Below are 19,494 nucleotides of genomic sequence, written 5' to 3'. Positions count from 1 at the left end.
GTGCGCTGAACTTGCCTATTTAAAACCAAACAAGCTGGGGGAATAAACGGTCAGGTCGAGCACCCAGAATTTAAGAACACGATGACGGGAGTCTGAGTGGTTTTCTGAGTAGGGGTGCCCAACCCGAGGATCTCTTTAGCGGGTACGGGTGTCCGCGCCCACGGGGGCCGCGGAGGGAACCGCCACCGCGGTCCTGTTAAAGCTGTGTGCCAAGCCCGTCATTTCCACGCCCGAGACCCGAGGCCAGGTCTCCCCCCCACCCCCCACCACATGGCCGGAAGCGTGTCCACAGCGGAATGCTGAAGGAACCCCACGCGTCCCCACGCGTGCCTGGCCCGTGGGTTAAATCCTCCATCCCTAAGACGGGGTGGTACCTGAGAGCCAAAACCACTGCCTCTGTTCCTCTACAAGTACTTGGTTTGGCTGATGGCAATATTTGGCAAAACCTGTGTGTGTGTGCGCGCGCACACGCGCGTGTGTTTCACAAGTGGCTGCCCACTGCCGTTCCTGACGTCCCGTTTCGGCTTGCTGTGGGAGCAAGCGCCCGGCCGGCCCGCCAGAAGGCCAGCCAGCGGCTAGCTGTGCCGCGGGTGTGAGCAGAGCCCCTGGCGTGCGAGGGAAGCACAGCGTGGGACTGCGGAGGCCAGGACGAGCGGGCTCCCGGTAAACGCGGGAGAAGCGCTCCTCGCCCCGTGCACGGCGCGGTTTCAAGTCCCGTGGCCAACGCTAGGGGCAGATACCCCCCTGCGCCGGCCAGAGCCCCTGGGCGCCTGGCGGAGGCGCTCACCGCCTGCACCGGGGAGCCCCCCCCCAACGCCGGGGAGCCCCCCCCCACCGCCGGGGAGCCCCCCCCACCGCCGGGGAGCCCCCCCCACCGCCGGGGAGCCCCCACCCCACCGCCGGGGAGCCCCCCCCCCCCCACCGACAGGTGCGCTCCTGAATGCCAAGCAGCGGCTGGAACAGCCACGGCCCGAGGCACCTGCTCCTGGGGACGCGGCCCGGCCCGGGGCTGCACCCCTGCACCCCTCACCACACCCGGGCTCCTCCCACCCCTCACCCCGGCCGCAGCCGCCCAAGCCCGGGCAGTCCCGCGGGGCCCCCGGGGGCCGCTGGCCTTGGCCAGTCCACCCCGGGTAGGCCGCCTCTTCCCTGGAGAAGGCCGGGGGGTCGGGGGCCCCCGAGCCCCACGCGCGGACACGTGGCTGGAGCCCGCGGGGCCGGGGCTCCGGCGTGAGGGGCGCAGCTAAGCCCAGGGCTCCCGGGGGCTGCCGTCGGGGCTGCGGCTCCCGGCGCGGTTCCTGCCTCGGTGCCGGGCGAGCAGCTTGCGGTTGAGGAGCCTGGTGAGGGTGGCCCCCCTCCTCCGGGGCCCCTCGGGGTGCTGGAGGAACACGAGGTCGTTGTGCGACTGGCTCATGCCCGGGTCCTTATGCTGGTGCCGCCGGCGGAAGAACAGCTTGGCGCCTCTCCTCAGCATTCCTCCTGCAAGAGGGAGGTGGGGGGGGGTCAGGACAGAGCGCCCCCACCCCCGGAGGCGGGGGAGAAGGCAAGGCCGGGGCCGCTCGGTGAGGCGCCGGTGCTCCTTCAACGAGCCTCGCCGCCAGCCTAAGAGCGACCTCAGTCTGGCCGCGGGGCTGACTTGCGGCTGAACTTCCCGCCTCTCGGCGGTCCCAGAGGAGCGGGGAAGTTTGGAGAATGGATGGAGTACCAGAAAACAATGCGTTGGTGGTACTGGGGTTTGAACTCAGGGACTGGCGCTTCACCATCGGAGCCACAACCCCTAGGTTGTGCTGGCTATTTTCTGAGACAACGTCTTGCTTTCTCTGCCGGCACAGAGGGCACACCGGTGGGGTGGTGGGGGGGGACGACTGGGGTTCACAATTCCGCCGGTGGACTCCAGGGGCTACTCAGAGCCGGGCGGGGGGGTGGGGGGTGAGGAGCCAGGACCCAGATCACAAATGAGAACCCGAGTCTTGAGGTGCTGGCACCGATCTGCACGGGCCTGGGGTGTCCGCCGGCCACACTGACTCGGAAGCCCCGGCTCCCGGGCTGCCCACAGGTAGGCGCTGTCCTCTAGGAAGACGGCCGGAAGCCGGAGCCCCGGGCAGGGCCTCCAGCCAAGGCCTGTGACCCCACACCGGCTCCAGCCGGATTCTGGAACCATTTCATCTCCAGCGAGGTGCTGGGGAAGGGCAGAGCACCCCAGGATCGGCCACGTGGGACGGCTGGCCCCCCGGAGCTCATCTGGCTTTCGTTTCTAAACAGCAGTTTTTGTGGTTGTTTCGTGTGTCAGTGCAGGGAATCCAACCCAGGGCCTTGTCCCTCAACCACTAAAAAGTCTGTTTAAACCTGACTGCCACACAGCTCGACAATCACCCCCCCGAGGCACAGAGCTTCGCTGGGTGACCAGGACACAGTCCCCCCGCTCCCTCGCTCCGAGGCTGGCACAGACGGCCGTGTCCCGCCGGCTCTTGGGAACGGGCCCGGGAAGTCCAGGGCCGGTACTGACCCGGCCCTGGTGCCCAGCGACTCCGCCAAATGCTGGGCTAGGGCCTGTGCAGGCGGCCGGAATCCCCGGTGCTAAGGGAAGGAGATCACCCCAGATGAACTGGCCTCAGGTTTTGCTTTTTCAGTCCTTCAGCTGATTTTTAAACAAGGGGTAGAGAGGAGAGAAAGACTTCTTCCCTTGGTAAATCCCCTGTCTAGCAAGCAGAAGGCACTGAGTTCAAAACCCAAGTATTGTTCAAACACACACACACACACACGAAGGCTGATGCACAGTTACAACAGAAGCCTTCTAAATGACTGCCCTCGTGTGGCATGCGTTTCTAAATGTATCTTCCCCGTCCGTGTAATCCCTAGCAGCTAGAGACAGCTAGGTGAGGAACGTTTTAAACTGGGTGCCATTGGCTCATTCCTTTCATCTCAGCTACTCAGGAGGCTAAAATCTGAGGTTAGAAAGCAGCCTGAGCAGAACAGTCCACGGGCCTCTTCTCCCTAATCAAGCAGTAAGAAGCCAGAAGTGGAGATGGGGTTCGAGTGGTAGAGTGCCAACTGGAGCGAGAGAGCCAAGCCAGAGTACAAGTCACTGAGTTCAAGCACCAGCACTAGCAAAATACAGAAATAAGTGTCGTAAAATCTTTTTTTTTTTTTTTTTTTGTTTGGCCAGTCCTGGGCCTTGGACTCAGGGCCTGAGCACTGTCCCTGGCTTCTTCCCGCTCAAGGCTAGCACTCTGCCACTTGAGCCACAGCGCCGCTTCTGGCCGTTTTCTGTATATGTGGTGCTGGGGAATCGAACCTAGGGCCTCGTGTATCCGAGGCAGGCACTCTTGCCACTAGGCTATATCCCCAGCCCTCGTAAAATCTTTAAAATAGGAAAACCACAGCCCAGAGCAAAGAGCTTTAGATTCCAAACAGGCAGGTACAATGGTTCGCGTGCAGCACCAACCGCTAGGACAGGAGGCCCCTCGAGGGGCCCAGAGTCACCCCTCGTCCGGGCTCGATGACTCCAGGCCCCGTGAGGGACCCTGACCCAGACACACTCCACGGCGACCCGTGCCAGTAGGCAGCACCACAAGGACCCGTCCGGCGGCCGGGGCCGGGGCCGGGGGCCCAGCAGCGCCCTGGGGCTCCGGGCGTGCACTGCCATTCCTGCTCCCTACTGCTCCCACTACAGCGACGCGCGATGTGAAAACAGAAGCGGAAAGTCACTTACGGTGCGGGCAATGAACTCTGGCAGACACAGCGGTCCTCTTAGGTTAAAGGAATGAGCACGAGGTGCGGAGACGGAGAGGTAAAAAGAAAAGCAGGCGAGAACACCGTCAGAATGAAGGGCAGTCAGAGTGGGGACCAGGCGCAGGGCGCGCACGCACACGCACACACGGGCATGCAAACACGGGGACACACGCGTGCAGAGACGCGAACCGACGGCATCGGCCAGGCTTCCTTCCTTGCCAGGTGGCTTTTCAAAACCTCCCCTGACGCTGTCGCGATAAACCATGCAGCTCGGGTAAGACTTACTAGCTTAGCATTTCTGCGTGTGAAGTTTAGGGGTATCACGTCCACGCTTGGTGTTGAACAATGTCGCTAATCCTTTTCAAGACAAAAAAAAAATGAGCTCATGTTTTGGGAAGCTTAGCTGTAGCACCGCCGTATGGAGATTTCTAGCCAGCCCGCCAAATTCCAGAGGTTTCCAAAGGAACCCCCGAAGAGAATCCTTGCCAATAAGACAGAAGGCGCAGGGGGCATGCTAATGGGAAAATAAGTTTGGGGCACCGGTGGCTCACTCCTGTAATCCCAGCTAACTGAGGAGGCTGAGACCTGGGAATTGTGGTTCGTAGCTACCTAGACCCCAAATTCCATGAGATTCTCATCTCCGATTAGCCACCAAAAGCCAGAAGTGGGGGCACTAGCCTTGAGCAAAAAAGGCTCAGACATTGCCCAGTCTATGAGTTCAAGTCCCAGTACTGACACAGAGAAGAGAATGGGAGTCCACACTTGTAGGACCTAGCCTTAATGGAAGTGGACAAGAGAACCAAGAGTTTGAGGGCCAGCCTGGGTACGAAGTGAGACCCTGCCAGCAACCACTCCCTTCCCAGCCCCCCCCCAACCCCAAAGTGCCGAGAGAGAGAGAGAGAGAGAGAGAGAGGGGTGGGGGCAGAGATAACACGGACTCTGCAAATGGCTCCCACAGCATTAGCTGACAAAAAGGTTCTGCTGTGAAGTGAAAACTACTTGGGAACCACAGTGCAGACTCATCTAACAGTCTGCAAAACATCTCAAGAGATGCTCAACAGGAATCTTCTGGAAAACCCTGACGTGACAAAAACAAGGAATAAAACCTCTGCCAAAGACCTCCTTTTAGAAAACCTCGGGTGGGGGCAGCCGCGTGGCTGACACGGGTGTCCCTCCCGAGAGCCCGGCCCCTCAGACGCTCCAAGCACACGCCGACAGGGGCCCCGTCCTCCACAGACGGGTGGCCCCAGCACGGCGGCCCAGGCTCCGGGCAGCCGCAGCCCGGGAGGCCGGGACCCGGGGGCGCTGGCCCGGGAGGAAGCAAGCAAGCCCCGGAAGAGGGCGGCGTTTTGTGACTGCGTCAGGAAGCCAGGCTTAGTCCAGCGTCAACAGGGAGGGAGCACTGAGGACTCGGGGGTCTCGAGTCCTCTTCCTCCCTTCTCCTTCCTCTCCACTGACATTCGTGTATTTGGTGGTTAATTGGAGCTCCTTGCCACACGCATATGAGGCTGAGCAATCCCTGATTCTAGGGCCTTCCTTTCCTGTAGATCCTCGAGGTCCAGGAATGAGGCTCAGCTTGATTCAAGCTGGAAGAGGAAGCTGAGCGGCTCTGCAGCGGGAGCCCCGGTCTCCGCTGGCTTCTCCTGGGGGCCTCTGGCCGCCTTGACACGTGACCCTGGTGACCCTCAGACGCCGTGGCTAGCTCCGGAGCAGGCCAGGCGGAGGGAGTGGCCCTGGGCATGAGCACAAAGGAGCCCCAAGCGCAAGAGATGATGAAGCCCCCCCCACTCACACTCACACACACACACAGGAACCCCCAGCATGCCCCACAGCTCGGGGGGGGGGTGGTTGAGCACTCTGCACAGGGCGGTTTAGGAGGAAGGAGGTGATGTTGGATGGACGACATGGACGACGAAGGGACGGGAGGCTGATGAGAACACAACCTCCCCATGGGAGCCGGCGCAGGGGCAAAGCCACCGAGCGGAGAGCCGGGGCCCCCCGACAGGGCCCCCCAACAGGTACCTTTGGGCTTCTTGGCAGCGCCCGGCTCCGAGGCGCTCAGCGAGCTCTCTGACCGCTCCCCGTCGGTCTCCAGCAGGGCTGGGCCGCACCACGCCGCGGCCTGGGACCCCTTCTCCAGGTCCCAGGGGTCCAGGTCGCCGTCCCGGGGCTCGGGCGGGGCGGCGGGGGCAGAGGCTGCTGCCTCTGGGGGTGCGGGCTTGGGGGCCGCCTCCTCCTGGCGGGCGTTGTCCAGGGAGGCCGCGTAGTCCAGCATGAGGGCGGCTTCGTGGTCCTGAGATAGTGAGGTCTGCGGAGGAGAACGCGCCGTCCGTCAGAGGCCGAGGCCGGGCGGACACCACAAGGGTGGGGATGGGAGCCACCGGGAACGTCGCTGCCCACGACACTGACGGGGGTGGGGGGGCATCAACGTCCCCGACAGAGCGAAGCCCCCAAGCGCTGTGTGCAGAAGGCAGCTGTTGAAACGCAAACGCACAAGCATGGCAATGCTCCAATCAGACTTTATCCATAGGGCTGGGACTAAGGCCTCGTATACGTGAAGCCCTGGGTTCGATTCCCCAGCACCACATATACAGAAAACGGCCGGAAGTGATGCTGTGAAGTGGCTCAAGTGGCAGAGTGCTAGCCTTGAGCAAAAAGAAGCCAGGGACAGTGCTCAAGCCCTGAGTTCAAGCCCCAGAGCTGGCAAAAACAAAAAAATCCACCTTTATCTATAAAAACAAGTGCCGGGGCAGGTCACTCGTATCACCCTACTCAAGAGGCTGAGATGTGAGATCATGGTTCGGAGCCAGCCTGAGCCGGGAAGTCCCCACCTTGTTGCCGCATGCTCCAAGAAGAGAGCTGGCCCACCCTGCGGATGTCCAGGGCTCTCCCTGGGCTTGTGCCCAGGGTACATGGAAGCTTTGGCCCTGGGTGTTTGGTACTCAGCATTCTCTCCTAGCCACCCTCTCAATAGCCAGTCCATGAGCCAGACTGCTTCCTCTTTGTCTCACTGCAGACAAGCCTCCCCAGCGTCCCTCCACGGGTACGCTCGCAAGGGTCAAGAGCGAGCCCGGGTCTGCGGCGCGGCCTGCCCTGCAGCCCGGCCGGGGGGCCGTCGGCGGGAGGAAGGGAGGAGCGAGGACCAGGACACGCTGGACAGTCACCTTCCTTTGTCTCTGATAACAAAATGAAGGCGTTTTAGAGATGGGTCACGGGCAGCTCCAGGGGCGGTCCCCCCAAGTCGGGCGGCCACGGGGCCCCTGCAGCACAAGGCAGCCTCCCCTCGCGTACGAAACGATACACCAACTCGTCCACGCGCAAAGCATCACGGGCAGAGCCCCGCACACTCCCTTCCAACGGGACTGCGTGTGTCACCGTAAGACCAGCAAGCTGCCGTTCTGACCAGGCGTGTGGCCCGGCGGGGAGGGGGAGGGGGAGGGGGAGGGGGCGGGGCCGACCCTACCTTGGAGATCCCTGAAATGATGAGAGTACTCTTCTTGCGAGGTGACTTGAGCTTCAGCTTGGACGATTCGCTGAGCTGGCGAATGGCCACTTCAGCCACAGGGTCCGAGCCGTTCAACACCAGCAGCTCTGCCGGAGAGAGGAAGTGCTGAGCTCACCAGCAGAAAGGAAGACTTCAGGGCGAATGGGAATTGGGTCTACACGCGGTGCTTAGCAAAGATCTTCTACAAAGGGCCAGAAAGGAAGTCGTTTCGGCCGCGCAGGCTGTCAGTCTCTGACGCGGCTCACCCCTCACGTCGTGGGGAGTGAAAGCAGCCAGGGGCCACGCGGAATGAACAGGCACGGCTGGCTTTCAATCGAACTGTGTTCATGTGGCGGGAAGCCCTGTGTGCTTCCTCACTAACGCGTGCACTTTAGCGTCCGGTGTTGTGTTACAGGCAAGGCGAGGATTTTCATCCACAGGGTTGATGCAAAGAACGAGAGAGTAAAGAACGACTGAACCTTCAGAATTCTAGAAGGTTTAGATTTTTAAAAGGCACCTAGCTCTTCCTCCTCCTTCCCAAGAGTAGTAGTAAGTCACGGGACGGCAGTCAGAGCTCGAAGGACCAGCTGAGGTAACGGGGAGGTCAGATCATGGGCTGTTGAGGGGGGTCAGAGCGACTCCATCTCAGATTAGTTAAAGAGAGCAGAAGCCGACTCCATCTTGGCTAATATCTCCCCCGCCCTATCCAGGGAAGTTCCTCTTCGCTGTGATAAGATTGTGTAAACGGCTCACACCTGTAATCCTAGCTACCTAGGAGGCTCAGATCTGAAGGTAGCAGTTCAAAACCAGCCCAGCCCAGGCAGGAAAATCCGTCCATGAGACTCTTATCTCCAACCAACCACCAGAAAAACAGAAGTAGCGAGTAGCACTGTGGCTCAAAGCAGTAGAGAGCTAGCCTTGAGAAAAAAAAAAAATCTCGAGGACGGTGCCCAGGCCCTGAGCTCAAGCCCCAAGACCTCCCCCAAAACATGGCAGAGCAGGAGGTTAAAAGGAGCCTTTCCCAAGGGGAGTGAAGGGGCTGGGGCAGGGAGCAGCGGCTGGAGGTACTGAGAGGCACAGGGGAGAAAGAGAGACCTGGCCTTTCTTCAGGTCCTGACACAACAGCTGCGGGAGCCCAGGGAATCTCCTGTGTTGTCTGTTATTATACACGATCAGCCTCTCACAACCACATCCAACTGACGCTAAGGAGGATGGGGACTGGTTGCCACGGGAAACAACACAATGATCAGAAAACTGTCACTTTGTGGGGCAAGGTGAGGAAGGGAAAATGGAGGCTGAGTTCAATCTCTAACGACCAGTGACTCCAGAAACGATGCTCAGGTAATGGAAGGGCCCTACATCCCTAAGTGGCCGACTCCGGAGTTTCTGGGTGGCCCCCACAGCCAGTGCCAGGAGGAAGGCACACCCAAGCCTTAACCACCCGGCTTGTCACCCTCATGGGTCTTGCCCTCCCCCTCCCTCTCCCCTGGCTGTCCAGGGACAAGCTTCCCAGTGGAACGGTAAACCTGAGAAGGGTTGCCTTGCATTGAAAGGCCGAGCTGACACCGAACCCCAGAGACCCAGGAAGGGAATACCCAGAAGCCTGTATGTCAAGTCAGACCCAGCCCGGGCCACCTGGGGACTGGGTGCTTGCAGCCAGGTGGTTACTGTCACAAGTGACCTAAGCTGCAGGACTCCTGTTTGGAACGTGTGGCTATCCGGGATCGCCCGGCTGGCTCCAGAAGCGTGGGCAGAAGCGTGCCCGCCCGCCCCTGAGGCTGGTTGCTGAGCAGTCCTGGGTGGGTGGAGGTGCAGGGGCTTCTGGGGAGGCCCGGGAAGCCCATGACCCGAGAGCTGGCTCCATCAGCCAGGAGCCTTTTACAAAACGGGATTCTGCCAAGGAGAGGGGCCTGGCGCAGGAGAGAAGGGGGGGGGAGAGAAGCGAGTCACAGGCGGAGGAGCGCACGGCCGGCGTCCGCAAGGCCACGGGAGGCCAGCAGGGCCGTGTCCACAGAGGCCATGGAACCCTCTAGGGAAGGGCAGCAGTGCCCTGGAGAAAACAGACCGCCCCCAGGGTGGGCAGGAACTCCCAGAGAAGGCCTTGTCCCAACTCTGACCTGGGCAAGATCAGAGAGAAAGGGGGGGGGGGGAGGAGAAGTTAGTCCTTGCTGTGATTTTAAAGATGTCACTAAATGTGAGAATTGGTACCCGGAGGGTTGGCTGTTGCTAGGAGGCAAGAGCAGAGTGCAGGACAGAAGGCGGCGGGGTGGTGGGGTCCCTTCAGTCATGCTCACCTGATGGCATTGGGGTCACTGATGCGTTAAAGATAAGAAACACAGTTGTAGGGAGTTACAGAGCAACGCCTCCTTAGGGTTTGTAGATCTTGTTAAAGTCTTCCCCGGAACTAGCCAGGCCCCAGCCCCTGATCTCACTTCCAACTTCCTACTGAAAACCCCTCCTCTTCCTAAACTTGGGAATCTTCACCTCAAAGAACGCAAAACCTGAGAGGAGAAGCAGGGGCTCCCCTACCTGTGTCCGAGGAAGAGAAGGTCTTGCTGACAGGCGTGCTGTGGCACGGAATGGCCTGGACCGAGATGTCCTTCTCGATGACCTTCACCTTCACCGGGGTCTTCACGGGAGACTCTGCCAGGGAGGCACCCATCACCAAGGGCACAACAAAGCTGAGTGGAAGGTTCCGGGGGTGGGAGGGACACATTCACTACGCGGCTAGGCCCTGCATTTGGCACCAGAGCCAAACCTCAGATCTACAATCTCCATCATTCTTTACTTGGAGGGGGGGGGGACCAAAGTGGGGCTGGAAGCCCAGGCTTTGGAGCCACTTAAATGAAGCCAGAACTGCATTCCTGACCTGTGTGTGCCAAGGCATCTAGTCTGGGGAGGTAACGCTTTTGCATGCAGAGACACTGTAGAAATGAAATAACGATACGTCACACACCACAAGAAGCTTTCTCCAAGGTTGAGGCTGTGGGGCCAGGTACAGAATTCAACTGGATCTGAATAGATAAGGCATGTCAGACATCTCACCAAGGGTGTGCGTGTGTGTGTGTGCATGTGCATGTGCGCACGTGTGTGTGTGTGGTGTAGCAGTCCTGGGGCTTGCATTCGGGGCTGGACACTAAGCAAGCGCTCCATCTGGCTCTCCCTCCTGGCTTTTTGCTGGCTAACTGGAAACCCGAGTCTCACGCCGGGCAGCGCCGGGTCCCTAGGTGAGCCCCGGGGAGGGCGGGCTGCACCTGCTGTCAGGAGCCTCCACACCTGTGCTGCGGGACGCACTCGCTGGCCGGGCCTGGCGCCAGAGCCGGCATGGGGTAGCCTTGGGACCGCCTTCCCGGGCCCTGGGGTTCTGCAGCGTCAGGGCGGCCCTCTGAAGGCCGGGGGCACGCGCAGGTGCCTCTGGGGGCTAGCTCGGACTCCTGCGCAGGTGCGCCCTAAGGGCATGCGCAGACTTCCCGCAGGGCAGGTGCACGGTGTGAGCATGCGCTGGCTTCCTGCAGGGCAGGTGCACCGTGGGAGCATGCGCCGACTTCCCACAAGGCAAGCGCACGGTGTGAGCATGCACTGACTTCCTGCGTGTACCCTGTGAGCATGCGCCGACTTCCTGCGGGGGCAGGTGCGTGGTGTGAGCATGCGCTGTCTTCCCTGCAAGGCAGGTGCACCCTGTGAGCATGCGCTGTCTTCCCCCAAGGCAAGCGTGCACTGAGCATGCATGGACGTCTGCATGACAGGCGCGCCCTGTGAGCATGTGCAGGCTTCCCGCAAGGCAGGTGCACCCTGTGAGCAGGCGTTGAGTCTCCCCCATCCAAGGCAAGCGCGCACTGAGCATGCGCTAGCTTCTCGCACCCTTGGAGCATGCGCAGACGTCCTGCAAGGCAGGTGCGCCCTGTGAGCATGCGCGGACGTCCAGGTGCGCCCTGTGAACATGCGCCGGCTTCCCGCACCCTAGGAGCATGCGCGGATGTCCCGCAAGGTAGGTGCACCCTGTGAGCATGCGCCCTTTTCCCCGCACCCTAGGAGCATGCGCGGACGTCCCGCAAGGTAGGTGCACCCCGTGAGCATGCGCCGGCTTGCCGCGCCCTAGGAGCACCCCCCCCCGCCCTCCCCCCCCCCGCGTCTCACCTGCGCTCAGGGAGGCCGCCCTCCCCACCTCGAAGCGAGGCTTGGTTTTCACGGCGGTGACCGTGGTGACCACGGTGCCGCAGGGCAGCACGGTGCGGTCCTTCTCTACCTTCGCGGTGGGCGCGGGGCCCGGCGCCGCACAGGCCTTCCCCTCGCCGGGCTCTAGGTAGGAAAACTGCAGAGAGGCCCTGGTCAGCGCGCTGTCGGCGCCCCCCGGCCGCCCTGCGCCCCCTCCCACCGCCCTGCGCCCCCTCCCACCACCCTGCGCCCCCCGGACCGCCCTGCGCCCCCTCCCGCCGCCCTGCGCCCCCCGGACCGCCCTGCGCCCCCCGGCCGCCCTGCGCTCCCTCCCACCGCCCTGCGCCCCCCCCTCCGCCCCGCACCCGCGGGCCGTGGTTGGCGCCGGTCTCAGGGCGTGGGTTTGAGGCCCGGGCGCTGCCCCCGCGCCTTCTTGCCGAAGCCCGGCGGCGCTCTGTCACTGGAGCCGCAGCGCCTCTCCCCGCTTTCTGCTGGCTCACCGGAGACCTCAGAGCCTCGCAGGCTTTCTAGCTGGGGCTGGCTTCGAGCCGTGTCTCGATTCCCGCGTAGCCACCCGCACTTGGCCTTGAACTTAACTCAGGCTGTGTGTGTCAGGTGGACACTCTACACCCACACACATCTCCAGCCCTTAAACGGCCTCTAGAGGACCCCACACCGCACCCCAAGGTAAACCCTCTGCAAAGAGTTGTTCATTCTGTGCTGCCAAAGGACCAGTGGCCCGGAGCACAAGGCCCACGCGTGTTTCATGGGGCTGAATTGCTCTCACTGAGTTTCAGTCCACAACTGACCCCACGGCATGCTGAGTCGCCGTGGAACACGGGCCTCCTCTGGAATAACCCGGGACATCCGGCATTGTCTGTTAACTTGGATTTTCCCCAGCAATGGCAGAGAACCACGAGGGCCGAACCCAGCCCGTGAAGATAACACGTGAAGGAAGATTTTAAAAAGAAGAGCGTCGAGGCTGGAGTCGCCCTGCACGGCGGAGGGCTGGACCCCATCGTGAGCACCCGGGTCTGTCTGCACCGGTGCAGAAGCTGTGCTCCCCCAGGTGAGCCTCCTCCCTCACACCACACAGAGGTGACGGGAAGCCCTTGCAGACTCCAGGGAACCCTCCGGAAGCGAGGCTGCGGCTGGGGGCGGCCATGGGGCGCGCGCACCGTACCTCTGCAGTGACGGAGCCCAGCGCTGGGCTGCGAGGGGCCGGCTCGCTGCTCAGGGTGAAGATCTGCGGGCCCGAAGGCTGCTTCCTGAACAAGTCCAGAGCCACTGTCGTCATCGCCAGCAGACCTAAGGAACCCAAGACAAGAACATTCAGCTGTGCACATTGCCATCAGTCCTGACTGTACCGCTGGGTAAACCCAGTGAGGGCACCCCTCTTCCCGACCTCGACATGCTTCTGGGGACCTGAAAGCATCCCGTCCGCGGGGGACAGCTCAGTAGGAGAGTCTGCCTCACGTGACGGGACCTACCGTCCGAGGCCCGCCCGTCCTCTGTGATCTGCAGGTGCAACTCCCTGGACTTGGCATTCAGCTCGCTGTGGAAAGGAAAAACAACCAGAAATCCATCAAAATAATAGTGCCTCATGGTTTCTTCAAGATACTCACACTGGGGGTTTGAGCTCGGCACCCTGAGCTTGCTAGGTCAGCGCTCTACTGCTGAGCCACGCCGCCGAGCTGCCAGCCCTGTTCTTCACCACGTTTACGACAGGGTCTCACTTGCTAACCAGCTGTGCCCGAGTCACGGCCCGCCTGCCGCTTCTGGGCTTCCTGTCATCACTGGGCTCATGAGGACACTGCACCACCACACCCACCGTCTCCGGCTCAGCCTCACGCGTAGCTTCACGTGGCAGGCACGGGCTACTACCCCAGGAGCCTGGACTGACCTCAAATGCCGTCCTCCCGTTCTCCACCTCCTAACGAGCTGGGATTACAGATGAAGTGTGTGTGTGTGTGTGTGTGTGTGTGTGTGTTTCCTTTAATACAAAGGAACTCTGGAAGTGTCTAGAATGTTTATTCCCATGAACGCCCCCAGCAGACATCGTGCCCCTCTCAACTGTCAAGACGATCTCTCATGATGTGACCTCGTCCGGCCTGGAGCTCACTGTGTAGTTGAGATGACTGTCCCGCATTGAACCCCGAGTGCCGGGATTACAGGCATACGCCGCCATGCCCAGCTCGACTCTCTTCTCCAGTTCCAGACTGGAAAATGAAAAACCAATTTCTCTCCTTTAGAACTTTCTGGCCCTCCGGGGCTCTTGCTTTTGAATTCCGGCTTTGGAAACTTTTAGTTTCCTAAGGAACTGTTCATATTTTCACTAGCAACTTAGAAAATACTTTGAGTGTGTATACACACACATACACAGGACATTCTCTTCCATTATCTTTTATAGTTGTTTATGGCTTAAACATTAAAAAGTGATTTCTCGGGCTGGGGATATAGCCTAGTGGCAAGAGTGTTTGCCTCGTATACATGAGGCCCTAGGTTCGATTCCCCAGCACCACATATACAGAAAACGGCCAGAAGCGGCGCTGTGGCTCAAGTGGCAGAGTGCTAGCCTTGAGCGGGAAGAAGCCAGGGACAGTGCTCAGGCCCTGAGTCCAAGGCCCAGGACTGGCAAAAAAAAAAAGTGATTTCTCTTTTGACGGTGGGCACATTATGGAATTATTGCTCCTATTGCTTTTCTAATATTTGTCTATCTCACATCTGTTATTACCTCTAATCGTTGTGGTTGATGTTTTTTGTTTGTTTTTTTGTTTTTTTTTTGGCCAGTCCTGGGCCTTAGACTCAGGGCCTGAGCACTGTCCCTGGCTTCTTTTTGCTCAAGGCTAGCACTCTGCCACTTGAGCCACAGTGCCACTTCTGGCCGTTTTCTAGATATATGGTGCTGGGGAATTGAACCCAGGGCCTCATGTATACAAGGCAAGCACTCTTGCCACTAGGCCATATTCCCAGCCCATGGTTGATATTTTTGAAATTCAGTAAACAACTACCCTAAGAAATCATTCATTTTGTCCCTTCCTTTCTGTTTTGTTCGTCCGTGTGTTTTCCATGCCGTTTTAGGGCTTGAACTCTGTGATCAGGGCTGTCCCTTGGCTTTGTTTGCTGAGGGGCCGCAGCTCCACCTCTGGTGATTTTGTGGCTAACTGGAGTTAAGAGGCTCTCTGATTTCTTGCCTTGGTTGGCACTGAACCACAATCCTCAGATCTTAGTCTCCTGAGTAGCTCGGCTTACAGGTGTGAGCCACCAGCGCCTGTCCTTTCTAGCACTTTCTGTTTGTTTCTTCCTTTTCTCGCCACTCTCTTTTTCTCCTGTCCCAGGCACTAAACCTGGATCTTGTGCCCACCAGGATGTATATACTCTTTTGTAACTTCTTCTCTGATTGCTCTCTTAGTTCTTAGAGCAAAACCAGGATTTTTTTCTTTTCCTTTTTTAACTTTAGTAGGTTGTTACTGGCATTCACCGTTCACAGTGGTTTCATACAACTGAGCCACACTCCCAGTCCCTCGCAGTGGTTTAAAAGAGATCTTATTAAATATCTATAAACTTTGTTCTCATTAAGTTTTTATTTTTTTTTAATTTTTGTGCCTGTCCTGGAGCTTGAACTCAGAGCCTGGGTGCTGTCCCTGAGTTGTTTTTTTTTGCTCAAGACTGGTGCTCCATCACGTGAGCCACAGTTCTGCTTCAGGATTTTTTTGTGGCTAATTGGAGATAAGAGTCTCATGGACTTTCCTGCCCGGGTTGGCTTTGAACCATGATCTTCAGATCTCAGCCACCTGAGTAGCTAAGATTACAGGCGTGAGCCATCAGCACCCAGCTCTAATTAAGATTTTTTTCTTAAATATCAGGAGTGGAAATTAACTGTCACTGACTATCTTTGGGGCATATAAAGATAATAAGCTTATCTTCTTTGATCTATCGATAGCGTGAGAGTCATTAACAGATTTCCTAATGCTGAACCATCTTTTTATCTGGGGAGTGCCTCAACTGGATTTACTCTCAGTGTGTTGCTTGATTCTATTTGATGGCATTTTGTTTATAACCCTGTATCTTATTATTCCTAAGTGGTCTGCACGCTCCCTTTCCGTACCTGACTGGATTCTGGAACCAGCTGGAAGTTTGTTCAGTTCTGCCCTGGGTGGTTTCCACGGGCTGGGGGAACCCCAGATACTCTCGTCATGAGCCAGAGGAGAAAGGGAAATCCAAGCTCGACTTCGAGCTACCTTGACTACGCTTCAAAAGTTCTTCCTTTTCTATGGAGTGTTTCCTTATAGCAGCGCTACACGAGGATTCAGGATCTGTGGGCTTTAAGCAGACCTCGCAGTGGCCCCCAGCCTGGGACCACATGGGTGGTACTTACAAGGTGAATTCCTCCTCGCACGTGAGGTCAGTAGTGTTTTGTTCGAGGATGCCGGTGAAGCTCTGAGCAGGGTCGTTCAGCTGGACGGTGCACACGAGGTTAACGCTGCCTACAACCAAAGAGAGTAACGTCAACGGGCTTGGTCTCCGAGCTGCTTTAAGACGTGGCGTGCACACATAGAAGCAAGACTAAAGTCAATAAACTTACCCACTCCTGACAGTCCACTCTTTCTGTAATTTGCCATTTACAGACCCTCAACCTCAGTGCCTGAAGCTAGGAGCTGGTGGCGCTCACACCTGTCATCCTAGCTACTCAGAAAGCCGAGATCTGAGAGCTGCGTTCTGAAGCCAGTCAGGGGAGACTCTTTTCAGTCTCACAGGTATAAAGTCAGAAGTGAAGGTGCAGCTCAAGTGGTAGAGTGCAAGTAAAAGTCAAGCAAGAGCACTAGGTTCTGAGTTCAAGCCCAGTACCAGCACACATGCACATACACACACACCCAAAAGAAAAAGCCCTTGAACCTGATGGCAATGGGCCTGGACTGACTTAGTGCCCCCACCAGGCCTAGAGTAACGGGCACAGGGTCCCCTCAGACAGCTATGGCTCCTTTGTGTCCTCTCCTCGCTATGGAGAAACATCATGTGGCCGTCCCCCACCACAATCCCCCTTCTGTGTTACGGAACCCACGGGCCCGCCTCACCCAGGCCTGCACTGTTAACCTTGCATCACCACCGGGCCCCCCAAGGGCCCGGCAACCAGCAGAGACAGAGACTGCTTTGAAGGCCCGACCGCGGGGACCCGGGGGCCCCCCCAGGCCCGCGAGAACCCGGCAGAGTCAGGTCCCAGGGCAGTTCCTTCCCCAGAGGCCACCCACCCACCTGAAGCGGCAGCATGGCTGAGCAGCGAGGCCCGGAGGTTCTTCACGTGGAGTCTCAGCTCGTGGGCCCTCGGGGGTTTGGGCGGACAGGATTCCTGAGCGGGGGAGGACGCGCGGCGCGGGCTCTGTAGGGAGAAGCGGAGCGCAGCATGGGCTTTGCGTGCAAAGGCTCTGGAGCTGGGGGAGTGGATGCGGCTGGTTGGAGCCCTGACGTCCCTCGAGGCGGGCACGTGGACACGGAGCAGACCCTGCGAAGCCCCTCCCCGAGCCAGAGCCAGGGGCGGCTGCTTCCTCGGCGCCCGCCCCCGGCAACCTCGGGCCCAGCTGGGGCCGGAGACCAGCAGCAGCTCCGCGCGCGGGCCGGGGGCCGGTGCTCGGTCAGCGAGGACGTCTGCAGGCCGGCGCTCCTCAGATGGGCTCCTTGAACTCCCGCTTGCTTGAGTCTGCTTGCTTAAAGCACCGGGTTCCACACGGCCCGCAGGCAGAGCTCCTGGGTGCCAGCTGGACCAGGACTCGGCAGGGGGGCAGGCCAACCCCTCCGGGGACACCGTGTGCCGCAGGCACCATCTGGCACACGCTGTTCTGAAGCGGGCCCTGCTCAGCCGGGAGCTGAGGGCGTAGGAAGGCTGAAGGGGCGGGGGGGGGGGGGGGACACACATGCGTGCGTGAGCCAGGGAGGACAGGCCACACACCCGAGCTGGGACTGGGCGGGATTCCCTCAACGTGTGAGTGGCGGTGAACGTCAGGTGTCCACTTCACTGGGCCAGGCCTGCTCATATGCTTGTTCACACTCTATTGTGGGGCTAATGGGAGGACGATTTGGATGTAAACTGTGAGGCCGGGTCAAGTAGATTGCCCTTCCTGGCATGGGAGGTGCGGGCCTCGTCCAATCAGCTGAAGATCTGAATAGAAAGGCCGGGCCGCATGGCAGAGTAAAGCCTTATGGGAACATAAATGCCCTCTCTCTCTCTCTCTCTCTCTCTCTCCCCTCTCTCTCTCTCTCTCCCTCTCCCTCCCTCTTTCTCTCTCTCTCCCTCTCCCTCTCCCTCTCCCCTCTCCTCTTTCCCTCTCCCCCCAGTTCAGCTTCCCAGGAGAACTTTGACCAATGCACATACTACTCCTATAATATTCTACAAATTTATTTTAAAGCCTTCCCAGATCTATGTGCGTTTTTATTGATTGATTTAGAACGACCCGGAGGTTTGAACTCAGGGGTCTCACACTGGCGAGGCGGGAGTTTTCCTGCCGAGCCGTGCCTCCGGTCCTCTTACTTTGCTCTGGTCATCTCTCAGGTGGAGCCTCACCTCCGCCCTGGGGGGCAGCACGATGTACGGATTATCTGAAGCTTCTCTCCACAGCTGGGACAATGGGTGTGCACTGCTCTGCCTAGCTCCTTCCGCTCAGGTGGACTTTTTGCCCTGTCTGGCCTGGAACCAGAATCCTTCGAAGCTGGACTCCCAGGTGGCTTGGGTGACAGGTGCCCCCGCGCCCAGCTACTGGCTGGGCAGGGGTTCTGCACACAATCCCGGCAGGCTGGCCGCACGCCACAGCCCTCCCAATCCCGGCTCTCAAACAGGAATGACAAGCAGGAGCCGCCGGCGCCCACCACCGTGAGCCTTTTGCTTCTAAATCCACAGGCGCTGAAACCATTCTACATTCTGGGGGCTCTCTCACACTTCAGCACTGACCTTCAGGGCCAGCCAGGCCCCTCGGCTCTGCGAGGATCGCCTAGGACAGGATTACCGGAAGGGGGCCGAGGGTGGAGGGCCACCCCACCTCCTGGGATGCATGCCCGGCCCCCGTGAGTGCCGACAGCCCCTCCTGTCCCGTCCCGGCAGTGACGTGGGGGTGACAACGGTACCCCGTGTGTCCAAGGCCTTGGTACCCAGCACGTAGCGCAAACCCTTAGACCAACTGGCATCTGTCCCGTGAAGCTCGCAACGCGGGCGGCCGTGACGGCCTGGGGAGGAGACCCTGCTGGTGGCCGGGTCCACTCCCAGCCCGCGGAGCTCGGGGAGGCCGGGCCCCGACTCTCAGGCCTCATCCGGAGGCCTCGGACGTCGGCTCTCAGGCACCTGCGGTGCCGTCTTGGCTGCAGCACGGAGGCGGAGGTTCTGGAGATGCACAGTCCCCAAGAGCTGTGGCTGCACCCCAGCCGAGCTCAGAAGCCAGCCCCGGGACCCCAGGACCGGCCGGACTCACCTGAGCTTCCCGCACGTCCGCCGGCCTGGTGCTCAGAACCACTGATGGAGAGGCGGAGCCAACCAGCTGCTTCAAGATGTCCCGGAGCGCTTCAGAGATGGCGTCTGCCTCACCGGCCTGGGTCTGGGAGGTGAGAGAGGGAAGGGGGGGGAAGACTTTGGATATGGCATCCTGGGTCCGGGAGGGAGAGTCAGATCCGTCCATCACCAGGTGCTGGACGCCTGACGGGCAGGCCTGACGTCATCACGTACAGCAATCTGAGAGGGCAGCGCTGGCTCTCGTCCTGGGCTGTAGCTCTCCTCTGCCTGGGAGAGGCCTGGTGCTCAGCGGGCTTCCAGCGCCCAGCACAGCTCTGACAGCCAGCCAGAGAGAAATCCAACACCTGACTCCGTCAGCCACACACACAGCTGCGCTTGGCCGACAGACACAGGAGCCTGGAACAGGTCCTGAGCTCTTGAGGGGTGCAGCCAGGCTGAGACCCTGAGCTAGGACCTCTCCAAGCTGGGCCAGCTCCGGGCCCCAGGAGCCACGGGTACTAAGCGCATGTTGCCTCCAGCTGCGGGGTCTGTGGATCGGTTATTTCTCCTACCCGGAAGTTGTCAGGGTCCCGGTGCCCCTGGAGGGGCCGTGCAAGGGCCACGGGGCACTTCCTGGGGAGACAGCCCGTGC

General features: G+C 59.7%; 1 protein-coding gene across 3 annotated transcripts in view; it reads right to left on the bottom strand.

Annotated features, from left to right (window-relative positions):
- Positions 1-1,134: 1,134 nt before the first annotated feature.
- C2cd2 (C2 calcium dependent domain containing 2) overlaps positions 1,135-19,494 on the bottom strand; it is a 44,940-nt gene continuing 26,580 nt past the window's right edge. Inside the window, exons 5-16 of one of the 3 annotated variants that reach the window (XM_048346205.1) lie at positions 18,826-18,948; positions 16,625-16,748; positions 15,750-15,858; positions 12,862-12,926; positions 12,555-12,679; positions 11,354-11,528; positions 9,746-9,859; positions 7,196-7,323; positions 5,755-6,040; positions 4,018-4,089; positions 3,713-3,749; positions 1,416-1,479 (exon numbers count right to left, since the gene is read on the bottom strand). In XM_048346205.1, the coding sequence (XP_048202162.1) occupies positions 4,022-4,089; positions 5,755-6,040; positions 7,196-7,323; positions 9,746-9,859; positions 11,354-11,528; positions 12,555-12,679; positions 12,862-12,926; positions 15,750-15,858; positions 16,625-16,748; positions 18,826-18,948 (1,317 nt within the window). In that variant the 3' untranslated portion in view covers positions 1,416-1,479; positions 3,713-3,749; positions 4,018-4,021. Of the gene's footprint in view, positions 1,480-3,712; positions 3,750-4,017; positions 4,090-5,754; positions 6,041-7,195; positions 7,324-9,745; positions 9,860-11,353; positions 11,529-12,554; positions 12,680-12,861; positions 12,927-15,749; positions 15,859-16,624; positions 16,749-18,825; positions 18,949-19,494 lie in introns of all 3 variants that reach the window. The other 2 variants (XM_048346207.1, XM_048346204.1) reach the window with 2 other exon arrangements.

The sequence above is a fragment of the Perognathus longimembris genome, chromosome 5, assembly GCF_023159225.1.
Source record: "Perognathus longimembris pacificus isolate PPM17 chromosome 5, ASM2315922v1, whole genome shotgun sequence".
Classification (NCBI taxonomy): domain Eukaryota; kingdom Metazoa; phylum Chordata; class Mammalia; order Rodentia; family Heteromyidae; genus Perognathus; species Perognathus longimembris.
Note: the sequence above shows the minus strand (reverse complement) of the source record. Positions and strands in the feature narration are given on the sequence as shown.